Raw genomic sequence first — 12,180 nt, 5'->3', positions numbered from 1 at the left:
TCTCACACGGAAGATAGTAAAGAACTGGAACGAGTAACCCATAGAGGTAGTAGAATCTCCATGAGGTTTTTAAGACCTAGCTAGACAAAGCCTAGGCTGGGGTGATATAGTTGAGGCTTGTCCTGCTTTGGGTAGGGGGCTGGACAAGATGACCTTCTGAGGTCTCTTCCAACCCTAATTTTCTATGATTCTATGCTCAAACCTTGATTCAATGCATCGCCTACATAAAATTCAGCTTCTAGTGGAAACCAAAAACAAGTGAAATGCCAGCACAGTTACCTGAAATTTAGATGGTACCCTTCACTCCAAAAAGACTGCAAAAAAGCATGTTAGAAACCAGGCACAAGCAGAACATGTCCTCCCACTGCAGCTACTCTAAGGCTGGAAAGCAACAACTGATTAGCTGCACCACTACTAACAGATCCATGGATGTTCAGCTTCCTTCACCAGTGGCAGCATCCCAGTGACGCAAGTCCTGGCAGTGCTGATGCTGTAGACCCTACTTTGTCAATGGCCTTGATCTGGGTTAGAGAAAGCCATGATTCAAATGAAGGGGGAGGCCTCCCATTTGAAGCTTACTGTGTTTCAGTGCATGACGGCTTTGCAGCTGGAGCCCAACTCCTACACATTTTTTCTAGCTACTAACCCTGTGCTGCCCTCAAGCACTTCCACACTTGCAAGCCAGGCTGGCTTGTACAGCTAGTGGTTCCAAAACAAAGATCTAGCTGTGCTTTAACTTGGGCTGGGATCTGGTCTGCTGCCAGAGAAAGCACACTAATGCCAACTGCTGCTGTCTGGCTAAAGTGTGCACCCCTCCACCCCCAAGAGACAAACGCTTTACCCAAAACCGGCACAGAAAAAACTCCTAGCGTCTCAGCACAAAGCACCATGGAATACCACACAAAGTGCACATAAAACAGTGAAAATACAGTCTGGGAGAGCAGACAGCAGGCTTGTGCTCATGGTGTGAAGACCACACCTTATGCTACCTGTACACTGTAGACACGTGCAGTCACGGAACATACGAAGGGCTGAACATGCCAATCACTGCACCCCAGGAAATACCACACTGACACAGCTGAGCACAGTCATTTCAAACAGATGCAGCAGAGAAGCGACCAGCACTTTCAACAATAACAAGCCACAGCTGGGCCAGCATCCACGTCTACAGAACGGACGTGAGAAGTGTCCCTCACAAGCTGGAGCTATTGCTATTAGGTGAAGTCACCAAGCTCCGGGCCAGCCCCAGACCTGTCCCCTCACCTGGTTGGAGGGAGTCCAGCTCCGCAGGACGGGGGACAGAAGCTGCAGAACCTCTTCCGTTGGCAGCAGAGGCAGGAGCCACCGAGGCTGCCTGCACAGAGGCTGGCAGCACTGGTGCTGGCCCCCGGAGCAGCGCTCTCTGTGCCAGGGACGGGGCAGCAGCATGGGCAGGACAGGGCAGGGCAACACCCCACCGGACTGCCCATCCCCGCTTGCAGAGGCGGCGAGCGCGCCCCGGCTCAGAGGGCTGCGCGTCCCCCCGGCGGCCTCGCACACCCGCCGGGCGCATCCCAGCTCCTCGGGGGCGCCGGCACCGCCCTCCCGCGCCAGGCTCCGTTTGGGCGCCCGGCGGGAGCTGGGCCGGGTCCCTCCTCGGGGTACAAGCGTCCCTGGGCGGGCACAAGCCAGCCCCCGCCCCGCCCCGCCCCGCCCCGCCCGCGGGCTTCCCCGGGCGCGCACCTGCTCTGCTGAGGTGAGGGTGCGCACGCCGTCATCCCGCAAGCGCTCGCGGCCCAGCTCGGTGCTGCTGCGGCAGGGGCAAAGCGCGGCGGGGCTGGCGGCAGCCATGCTCCGCCAGGGCACGCGGGCTCCGCGGGGGGCGGGGCCTGGGGCCAGACGGCGGCTCAACTGGGACAAAAGAACTGGCTTCGCGCTCCGCCCCCGCGCTGTGTGGGAGGCAGGGCCTGCTGGGGTAGCTCGTTCCCTGCCGGCGGGGCTGGCCGGGAGCTCTGGAGATCTTGTCCCGGGCTCGCAGGCAGCTCCTGGCCCGCTCCGGCGGGGGCCCCGACTACCGGGCCGGCTTGCAGGTTTCCCCGGCGCGCTGAGCGCAGGAAGCCTGGAGCAGTCTGCGGCACGGCGCTGGGAGACGCCCCCGGGCGGGGCAGGCGGGTGTCCGCGCGGTGTGGATTCCTGTTTGAAGCCTCTGGGTTGACTTTTGCTCCCCTCACAGAGCCAGCGTTGCGGGGCACCCCGCAGCGCCCTTGATAGGATCTCAAGGCACCGCAGCGCCTGGCTGAGACTTGCTGCTTTAGGTCACCCATACGCCCAAGAGGACTTGCCGATGGAGTGGGCAATGGCTGCCTGTAGGTCAGGCCATGTGAAGAAATTCAAAGCCTCTTAGCTTAATGAAAGCTACAATGATGGAAAGCCATCAGCCAAGAACTGGGATGCAAGGAAGACACCCGGGATGTGCAATTCAACGGTTTCCCTCCAAGTTGGAGCCGAGAAATTGGGCCAGGGAAGGAACTGGATTTGATTGCAGTTGTCTGCAAGAGAAACAAACCCCACCAGAAATAGACAAAAAAGGTGTCGGGGGAGCTTGAGAGACGGATGGGTATGTCTTTGCAGGAGGGAATGCTTTTGGGCTCGGTGCTGATTGGTAAGAGGTGTGGAGTGTTAGCAGAGACCCTACCTCCTCCTCCATTCAGTGACATCCCTTGTCAATACACAGGACTATTCAGAGAACTAGCTCAGACCCCACACTTGTGCCTCCTCCAATCATTTCTTCCTTTGTTTAAATGGGACTACACACGCACACACTTCCCTCTGTAATAGAAGGGAAATGCCATCCCATACCACTGGAAACCAGCACAGGCCTCTAACACTTGAGCTGACAGTGGAACTCCACTAGCTGGTAACAGTAACAAACAGTTATCGTCTGTTCATTTGCCACTAGAAGGGGAAAATGCACCCTTTGCCAGCAAATTGCAGGACTGTTGGACAACAATATAATGTTGTATTTACCTCCAGCCTGGGGCATGAAGTGTGGTCTAGTGAGTTGGGATGAAGAATGGGAGTGAGGACTCCTGGTTTCTGTACCTAGGTCTAGGAAGTGAATGAAGTCTGGTGGGTCAGACCATGGGACTGGGTGCCAGGATTCCTGGGTTCTCTGCCCGGCTCTGAGAGGGAACAGGGATCAAATGATTAGAGCAGGTTGGGGTTCTGTCCCCAGCTCTGGGAGGAGAGTGATGTCTAAATGGGGAAAAAGGGAGGGTCTGAGAGCTAGAACTCATGGGGTCCCTGGCTTTGGGAGGGGAGCAGGTTCTAGTGGTCAGCACAGTAGACAAGGAGTTGGGACTCCTGGCTGCTGTTTTCATTTGGGTTCCTTGTATCTGCATAGTCTCGCTCCTTTCTGTACCCCTCAGTACTTCATGAAGTACTAAGTACAGGCATTGTCATATACATTGTGTTGGCAAATTCCCTTCGAGAGGCTCAGGGACTTAGTAGATTTGGCTTTGCCATGCTGGAAATGGTGGCTCTAGTCCCAGCATCTCCCAGTTCTGAAGCATCTCTGGGCAGTCCTTTAGATCTCCAGTGGCCCCAGCCCCACATGTGAATGCTGTTTGCCTCCACCAGGCACTGTGCTCATTCATGGAGTATCAACACCAGCTGGTGGAAGAGAACAGGTGGCGGGTAGAACAGCAGGTTAGGGGGGAAGAGGTTGGCTATCATCCCTTCCTCTGGCTTTGGATCTGATTGGCTGAAGAGCAGATTCAGCCCTTCCCGACCAGTCCGTTCCCTTGTTAGAAATCAGTAAGATGTGGTCAGTGTATGGCTATGGAAAGGTTCAGAAAACCATGCTCCATTAATGTTGATCATTAACTCATTCACTGACTGGCATCATGGTTCTGTGTGACCTTTCCCTCAGGACAACTCAGCCTGTTGTCCTGGCTGCAGTAATTTGTGGAACAGGCTTAACATGTCCTGAAAATCATTGTCCCCCCTTTTTACAACACATTCCCTAGTAGGATGTTTCTCCCCTCATCAGAGCCTCACAGAACAGCTGTTCCTATTGGAAGCAAGGAGCGAAACAGGTCAGCACCCTCCAAAACCATTTGTGGTGGTGGTGGTGAGGGGCGGGGGGTGTTCTGCTAGAATTGCAGCACTGGATGTCATCACCAGATGGATTTGGGACTGGTGCCTGAAGGTGACTGAACACCACTTTATGTATTTTGTCAGCCTAAAATTATGCAAAGTCAAGTGAGGCTCTTAATATAAGAGTGCTGTGGGAGTTATCTTAACAGTTTAAGCTAAATGTAAACCCTCCATTCTTGTGTGCATGTGAAACTAAAATATTTGTGTGCAATATTATTTACTTACTAGGAGGGTAGTAAAGCGCTGGAACAGGTTACTCAAAGAGGCTGTGGGTTTTCCATCCTTGGAGGTTTTTAAGACCTGACTAGACAAAGCTTTGGCTGGGATGATATAGTTGGGGATGGTCCTACTTTGAGCAGGGGGTTGGACAGGGGCAGGCAAGCAAAATACAGCTCACGGGCCAGATTTGACCTGCCAGGTAATTCCATGTGGCCCACAAGGCCCCTGTAAGACCTGGCACTGGGCTGCCCCTCTGCAATTGGTGCTTCGATGTAGGTGGTGCAGCTCTGGTTGCTAAGAAACCATATGGCTCACCTCAGCCTGGCCTGACCCAGCCCCAGCCCTAGCCCCAAGGCAGGGTGTGCTAGACACAAGAAGCCTCTGCCTGGCAGAGCTTGTGTCTGGTCACCCTGTGTTTGCTCCCAGCCCCCCTGCCTGCAGGAGTGGGAATGCAGGTACGGCCTGGTACTCCTGCTGGGAGAAAGGGACAAGAGCACAAGGAGCTGTGTGCTATGGGGCCAAGTAGGGCTGGCCTCGCACCCTGCCACCACATGGGCTGGGGCTCGGGTGGGAGGGCTATAGTGTTGGACTGAGCTGCCTCTGCATGCTGCTGCCACTTGTGGCCAGGGAGTCGGGTGGGAGCTCCATGTTATGTGGCCAGGTTGGGCTGACCCCACACCTTGCCACCATGTGTGGCTGGGAAACTCAGGGGGAGTGCTACTGAGCCAGGTGGGGCTGGCCCTGAAGCAGAAGATGTGTGTTACAGGGTGGGTGGGGCTGACCTGGCACACTGCTGCTACCTGCAGCTGGGGACTGGAGTGGGAGTGCAGGGAGCTGTGCATTATGGGGCCAGGTGGGGCTGGCCCTGCTCGCTGCCACCAATGCAAATCCAGGGACTGGCATACCCCTGGGACTCTGAGGACCACCCCCCCATACCCTCCCACACCCCCCACTATACCCCCAAACACACCCACACTCACCGCCCACCCTGCCCCACGCCACATCCACCATACGTACACTGCACACACATACACTCTATACCCCACCACACACACAGCCCCCATACACACTCCCATCCCTACCCACACTCAGCATACTCCCAAACACACCCACACACTCCCACCCTCCCCAACCACATATCCCACCCCAACTCCCCTCCACATCCACCCCTACCCTTCGCCACACACCACACCCACCATACCCACACTGCACATATACACCCACTCCCAACCCCCACCCCCACGTACATGCCCTTACCCCCCTCCCACACAATATACAAGGGTAAGACTGTATTTTGAGCTATTATGCAATTGTGTCTAGGTACACTATGCAAATACATATAAATCAGGACAATAATATTTTTTGTAATTAAAATTAAAATAAGTTATAGTAGATGTGTGATTTTTTTAGTATATAATTTGTTGTTTTTTTCCAGTTTCAAGGTGGTAGTACCCTCCCTCCCAAAAGAAGTACAGGCAACCCCCACTTAACACTGTTTTGCTTAGCGCTCTTTCACTATAGTGCTCATTTAAAATTCATACCTGATTCCACTGAGCTCTAGCCAGTTTCATTATAGTGCTCATTGAAATCACCAAGTTTTGGCGGGGGGGGCGTGGAGCCAGGCAGTGGTGGCAGCAACAACGAGAAGCAGTAAGTAGCAGTGAGTGGGGAGGCGGCCGTGAGCGTGGGGCCTGCACCAGTGCCCCAGGGCCAGGGCCAGCAAGGGCCCAGGGCAGGGAGGCAGGAACGCAAGACCCGGGCTGACACATGGTACTGGAGCAACCAACCAGCCAGTAAGCAAGGGGGTGGGGAGAAGTGACAGTGGCTGTGAGAAGCAGCGAGTGGGGTGGGCTTGAGCATGGGGCCCATGCTGGTGCCCTGGGGCCAGGGCCAGCGGGGGTCCAGGGTGAGGCGGGACAAATTATATTTATTGACATTAATTTCTATGGAATATTGGGTTTCGCTTAGGATGGTTCTGCTTAAAACTCATTTTTCCCGGAACCAATTAAAAGCACTAAACAGGGGTTGCCTGTACTTCCAGGGCAAAAGCAGGGGCTTCAGGGGGCAAAGGCCAGGGGTTAAGGGGTGGGACTTCTGGTCCCAAGATGGCGACCAGGTGGCAGGGCATCCCTCTGGGGCAGGGCTGCCCTTGCAGCCCCTGACAGCTTACCATAACTCATTAAGTGGCCCTTCAGCTGAAAAAGTTGGCCACCCCTGGACTAGATGACCTCCTGAGGTGCCTTTCAGCTCTAATTTTCTATGATTCTATGAAATATTGATTACTGATTGGAATGAGAGCTAGTGTTCATGGAGATCATCATGTCTAATGAAGCAGGCCCCAGGAGCAATGGGTCAGGTGGCCCAGATGAGACTAACCCTTTGCAGTCCCTGTTAATCCTCCAGGCCCCCTACCTCACTTAGCAGGTGATCAGGAAACCTTCCAAGAAGCTCTTCCCAAGGCACCATTGCTTTGGAGAGCCAGCACATACCTATGTGCCTCTGTCCAGTTCCTACACTGCATTCCCACTGGGTCCCAGCCTCTAAGTGCAAATCCTTCCAAAACTGGCAAAGGTCTTGTTTCACGTTGAGCCTGATAGCCAAAATGAAACTCCATTGAGGTCAGCAGGCCAGAAAGCCTGGGGCCTCAGCTCCAGGTGTCCCTTATGTGAAGACAAGCTCATGCTACTCATGCTATCCTGGAGGTTTTCAAGAGGAGACTGGACTGAACAGTCACCTTGCTGGGGTCACTTGACCCCAGTTGTCTTCCTGCCTAGAGCTCAGGGGCTGGACCTGATGGTCTGTGAGGTCCCTTCCAGCCCCTAACAATCTATGAATGCTCCCCCTCCTGTGCTCCTGGTGAATTGTGCAGTAGAGAGCAGGCAGTGGTGGCTAGAGCTCAGGTTCGGACTGCTCGAACAATAGCTGACCAGCCTGCATCACCCTGATGAGCCAGGCCTGGATGTTGGCTTGCTCTGGCAGTGAGGCTGGGACAGCAGCCACTTCCATATATTCATGAAGGCTCTTGTATGCAGGGAATTTTGTATTGTGCCACTCTGTTGGCTTGTGGGTAAGGTGTTTATATGGCTCCAGAAACACATGTTCAATCCTCACTCCAGACATGTGCCAAAGGCCGCTCCCAGTGGATCCAGGGGTACATGGGCTCTTGAGCTGGGGAGCCACAGATGGCTGGATGCTGTGCTAGTCAGGTCACTCCTTTCTGGGCTACCAGCTACAGAAACTAGGATGTCTTAGCCACACTAACCATACAGGTTTCTATGGCTGGTTGGACCTTTTGGACAACACCAATATAATTATACCAGTACAACTCCAAAAGTAGACTTTGACTATAGAGGTGAATTTCCCATTGCAGCTCTCACAGAATAAGCTGCCCCAAAAATAGCTCTTGATGCAATTATCCTTGGCATTGCTATTCTTTATACACATGACTGTATGTCACTTTATTTCCAGGTAAAACTGTTCCAGAATAAAGCCCCTTTTCTTCCAGGATACATCAATTCTGGAGCGTCCAGGCACTGGAGAGCTATTCCAGGATAGCAGTAATGGCGAACTTCCCCACACAGAGACGATTCCTTCAGCTGAATGCAGGAAGATGTCAAAAGCAAAAGCAAGCAACAGCAAGGGAGAGTGGAGGATCTGCAAAGCAAGGAGATCCATTTCTCTTGGTGCCAAGGCCCCCAGCACAGGTAAGATCAGATGGTGCTGCTGCCTGTGCTTTTTCTCTGTCTGGCAGTGCGCCGATCGGTTGCCATGGCAGATCTCCATGGCAGTGCCCTCCGTGTCCTGCTGAAACAGGGAGCATGCTCAGTGCTGCTTTCCTTTGAAGAATCCTACCTGCCAACCACAAGACAACACTCAGATCTACAGATAGGCCTTTATTGCTACATTCCAGTTAGCGGAGAAAAATACTGCCAGTGGCCCACAGAGCTTGGGGGTGGGGGAGGGAGGGAGGGAGGGAGAGTGCACAGGAACCAAGGGCACAAGGTGCAAATTCAGGACCTGTACATAACATACTCTTCCACGCCACATGTGTGGAGCCTATGAGACTCCTGCCACAAGAAAGTGTTGCAGCCAGGGCCTAAGTGACACTGAAAGAGCAGCTAGCTGCGCATTTCTGTGGCTAACGGGAGTACTCAGAGTTAGAGTGAGTGAACGTTGACGTTAGGCGAAGAATAGTCAACCTTTCACCCCACAGCTTGCACCAGTCTGTTGCCAGTGATAAGGGAGAGATGTAACTTGTGGCAGACCCTCTCTTAACTCATTCTACTTCTTCCTCTGCAGCATCTGGGAGGGCTGAGTGGATTGAACTGTGATCAGGCTGGCCACACCAGTGGTTTGGGGGGGATATTTGTTATATGTTACCATGAGGTTTGCTGAGCTGGCTGCTATGTACACACAGAATACAGCTTCTGCCCAGCTGAATAAGTTAAAATGTTCACATTCCTCTTGCTCTCCTAAACAACAGCAGTGTAAAGACTGCATTCCACTGTGCTGTCAGAGGAGTGCTTGTGATTGACTGGGGTGGGAGGCATGCATGTGACTGGGAGCCAGGACTCCTGGCTGCAATGGGCCCCAATGTATCAGGTAGCTCATCTGCATATCCTTACCATTAGCTTGTTTGCAACATTGCAGTATTCATCTAATAAATCCCCAAAAAGGGTTACTGTGACTGAGGCCTTGTGAGTAATCCAGGGTTTAATCAGAGAGGATCTTGCTTCTCACTAGATGACCTCCTGACATCCCATCCAGTCCACTTTGCTATGATTTTTCTATTATTCTACCCTTTCCCACCCCACAATATCTAGACCAATTAGTACTATCTGCTGCTGATTTTTTTTTTCTGAATATATATTGAGGAACCCTCTCAGTGCCATGGCTGTGAGCAGTGACTTGACCTTTTACTGGGTAGACAGTCTTGGGGTCAGGGACGTGATCCCAGAGAAAACTATTTTGTTTGGCCAAGTAATAAGCTGTTAGAAATCACTAGCTGGCCTCACTAGAGGCTGACAGCTTCCACCCATCAACATCCCATCAGCACTTGCATGTACAGCCCCAGTATCTCATTTCCAGCATGTCATATGGAGCTGGAACTAGCTAGGATGAACGTTTCCTGCCACTGTGACCACACACTCACACCAAGGAACATTTAGGCTTTGATAAAGATCCAGTGTTTTGGGAACCAGTAGGTCATGGCTTTAAACCTCAAAGTTCATGAGTGTTGTCAAGAGCCTTTCTTGGAACAGCTTGAAAGAGAAGTCAGGTACTGGCCAAGTCTTAACCAGACTTCCAGAAATAAGGTGCTGGGTACCCGTGGGGTTGACAAAATGGGGGATATGTATATGTAAAACCATTTCAGTGCGTTAACCATCCAACACCAGTAGCTGTCCTAAAGAGCATAACAGCCTATACTTGGTATCAGAGTTAATTTGATAACCCAGTAGGCACTAGCCTGTGCCATCATGCTCAAAGTCTTGCTGAAGATAGGATTTCAATGACGTTTGTAGTTGTACATTGTAGAATATTTTTAAAAAATCTGTGCACACGCCTGTGTTAAAAGAACTGGAAGGATGCATAGTGCAGAACTCAGAAGTTAGGAAACGCCAAAATGAGAGGGGTAGCCCAGGCATGCACAATGTAATGCCAGGCTATGCTTACATGGCCACAGGAGATTTCCTCCTTCATTCCCCACTTCCACCTCATACAATGCATGGGCTGACTTTTTAAAAAGTTTTCACTGTTTCAGAAGAGAATGAGATTGGGGAAAATGTATGTTTCAACATTCTTACAGCTGCTTTATTGAGGATTTCTAGGTGGGGGGAAGCCACCATAGGGTCAGGGATGTACCTCCTGCTGTCCCTGTGAAAATCTACCTAAATTTGGCTAAGTTAGAAGTCATCAGCCCTGGAAAACCTCAGGGTATACATGCTCAGTAGAAATGGAGTAGAAAGGCAGCTCAAACCACTAAGAGTCCATCCGCACTAAGCATGCTCCATACCTTCCCAGCATTTAGTGCTGACCAGATAGACTGTCTACGCTGTCTCACATACTTCATCCTCCTGCAGGGCCACTGAGCGTGTGCTTCAGTTTAGGGAGGGAAGGACTGAGCATGACTTTCAGGAGAAGCAACCTGACTCTTTTGTACTCTCAGTGCACCCTCTGCAAGTGTTCTGCATGAAGGGGGCAGGAAAGAAGTGAGAAGAAAGAGATGCAGGTCCGGGCACAGAAAGGCAAATGACAGGGAAGCAGAAGGTGCAGGGAGAAGCCAAATGAAAGCAGGAGAGTCTGTAACCAACAGAGCACTCTCCTGGAACCCTGTAAAGGAAATGAGAAGAAGATTCCTTATTCTTAGAGAACTGAAATATTGGGACCATCTCCGAAGCAGAGTGCTGGGGCAAGGATCCTACATCTCTTTAAGAGATGGATGATTTTTTGGCAGCAATGCTATGGACAGGACAGAGCTCAACTACCAGTTTGTGTGCTGTATAGTTATACAGTTGTGATGCCCAGATTAGGATATAAAGGGAGCTCTGTAGTGTGGCATACATGTGGCAATCCCAGGACTCAGGGCTTTGCTGGTCACTAGTTGGGGCCAGGGAGGACTTTTTTTCCACCTCATAAGAGGCCACTGCCTTGGGATGGGTGCAGGAGAGGTTCATCTTCCTTTGAGGTACTGGGATGTTGGTCACAGCCAAAGGCTGGGGTGCAGTGATGCTCATGTTGGTACTTAGAGAACTCAAGAGGCTCCTGGCAGAAAGGTCTTGCTGTTTCATGAGAGGCTGGATGTGTACTGGACAGGGAGGGGTCGAGAGCTGTACCCCCTACATTTGTTTTATGTTTTTATGTAATTTGTATCCGAGGCCAAATTAGCCAAAACTAATTCCAACTCTAGGGGTCCAGCACCATAAGCGGCCCTACTACTGGCAAACATCCTCCACCCGCACCTGAGGCTTCAGATGTTTCCAAAGCCTTTGGTGGGCATCCTGCTTGCAGGCCCATGCCCAGAGGCTCGGGGTTTGAATGCCCCCGGGTTTTGCTTGCCCTTAGCCATAAAGCCCTCAGAGCAGGCAAGGGAGAAGCCTCTTATTTCCATAAACTGGGCTTAAATCTGCTGCACCTCAGCAGGTCCTGAACCACGTCAGAAGAGCAGTTCTCCTGCATGGTGGTTCAAGAAAACTGCCTTCTTTAACACAGATACATGGTATTTCCCCTGCCAGGTTAAGAAGCCACTAGGCTTGTCCTAAGCCTTCAAGATGCACTCCTCCCTTTGGAGGAGGTCCTTCCCAACATGGAGAATGCAGGATGCCCCAGCATGGGCTCGGTCCCCATCCCAGGCAGGGTCTGCATGGTCTTAAACAGTGCCTGATGAAGGGAGCTTGGGGGCAGGAACCCCTCTTTCTCTATATTTATCTATCTATTGATGCATGGTGCTATTGGCAAGTGAAGCAGGGCAGAGACTTCCATAGATTTCATAGACATTAGGGCTGGAAGGGACCTCGGAAGATCATCAAGTCCAGCCCCCCACCCAAAGGGCAGGAAGTCAGCTGGGGTCATAGGATCCCAGCAAGATAAACATCCAATTTGCTCTTGAAGGTGTTCAATGTAGGTGCTTGAACCACCTCCGATGACAGGCTGTTCCAGACCTTGGGGGCTCGGATAGTAAAGAAATTCTTTCTTATGTCCAGCCTGAAACGGTCTTGTAGTAGTTTATGACCGTTTGACCTCATCATCCTTTGGGGAGCTCTGGTGAGACTAACCAGAGACTAACCAAAGTAATAAATATCTATCTATCGATAGATAGATAGGTCT

The 12,180-nt window shown here is 51.9% G+C and overlaps 2 protein-coding genes across 2 annotated transcripts in view; one reads left to right on the top strand and one right to left on the bottom strand.

Moving 5' to 3' along the window:
* FNTB (farnesyltransferase, CAAX box, subunit beta) overlaps positions 1 to 1,871 on the bottom strand; it is a 35,008-nt gene extending 33,137 nt beyond the window's left edge. The window contains exon 1 of the mRNA XM_090032061.1: positions 1,723 to 1,871. Within this exon, the coding sequence (XP_089888187.1) occupies positions 1,723 to 1,757 (35 nt within the window). The 5' untranslated portion in view covers positions 1,758 to 1,871. The remainder of the gene's footprint in view (positions 1 to 1,722) is intronic.
* A 75-nt stretch (positions 1,872 to 1,946) lies between these two features.
* The window catches only part of RAB15 (RAB15, member RAS oncogene family), a 40,079-nt gene continuing 29,845 nt past the window's right edge, over positions 1,947 to 12,180 (top strand). The window contains exons 1-2 of the mRNA XM_090032064.1: positions 1,947 to 2,596; positions 7,862 to 8,060. Coding sequence (XP_089888190.1) covers positions 7,967 to 8,060 — 94 coding nt within the window. The 5' untranslated portion in view covers positions 1,947 to 2,596; positions 7,862 to 7,966. The remainder of the gene's footprint in view (positions 2,597 to 7,861; positions 8,061 to 12,180) is intronic.

This window comes from Crocodylus siamensis, chromosome 2 (genome assembly GCF_052110815.1).
Source record: "Crocodylus siamensis isolate JL-2025a chromosome 2, ASM5211081v1, whole genome shotgun sequence".
NCBI classification, from domain to species: domain Eukaryota; kingdom Metazoa; phylum Chordata; order Crocodylia; family Crocodylidae; genus Crocodylus; species Crocodylus siamensis.
The sequence above is the reverse complement of the archived record's forward strand: the minus strand, read 5'-3'. Positions and strand labels throughout refer to the sequence as shown.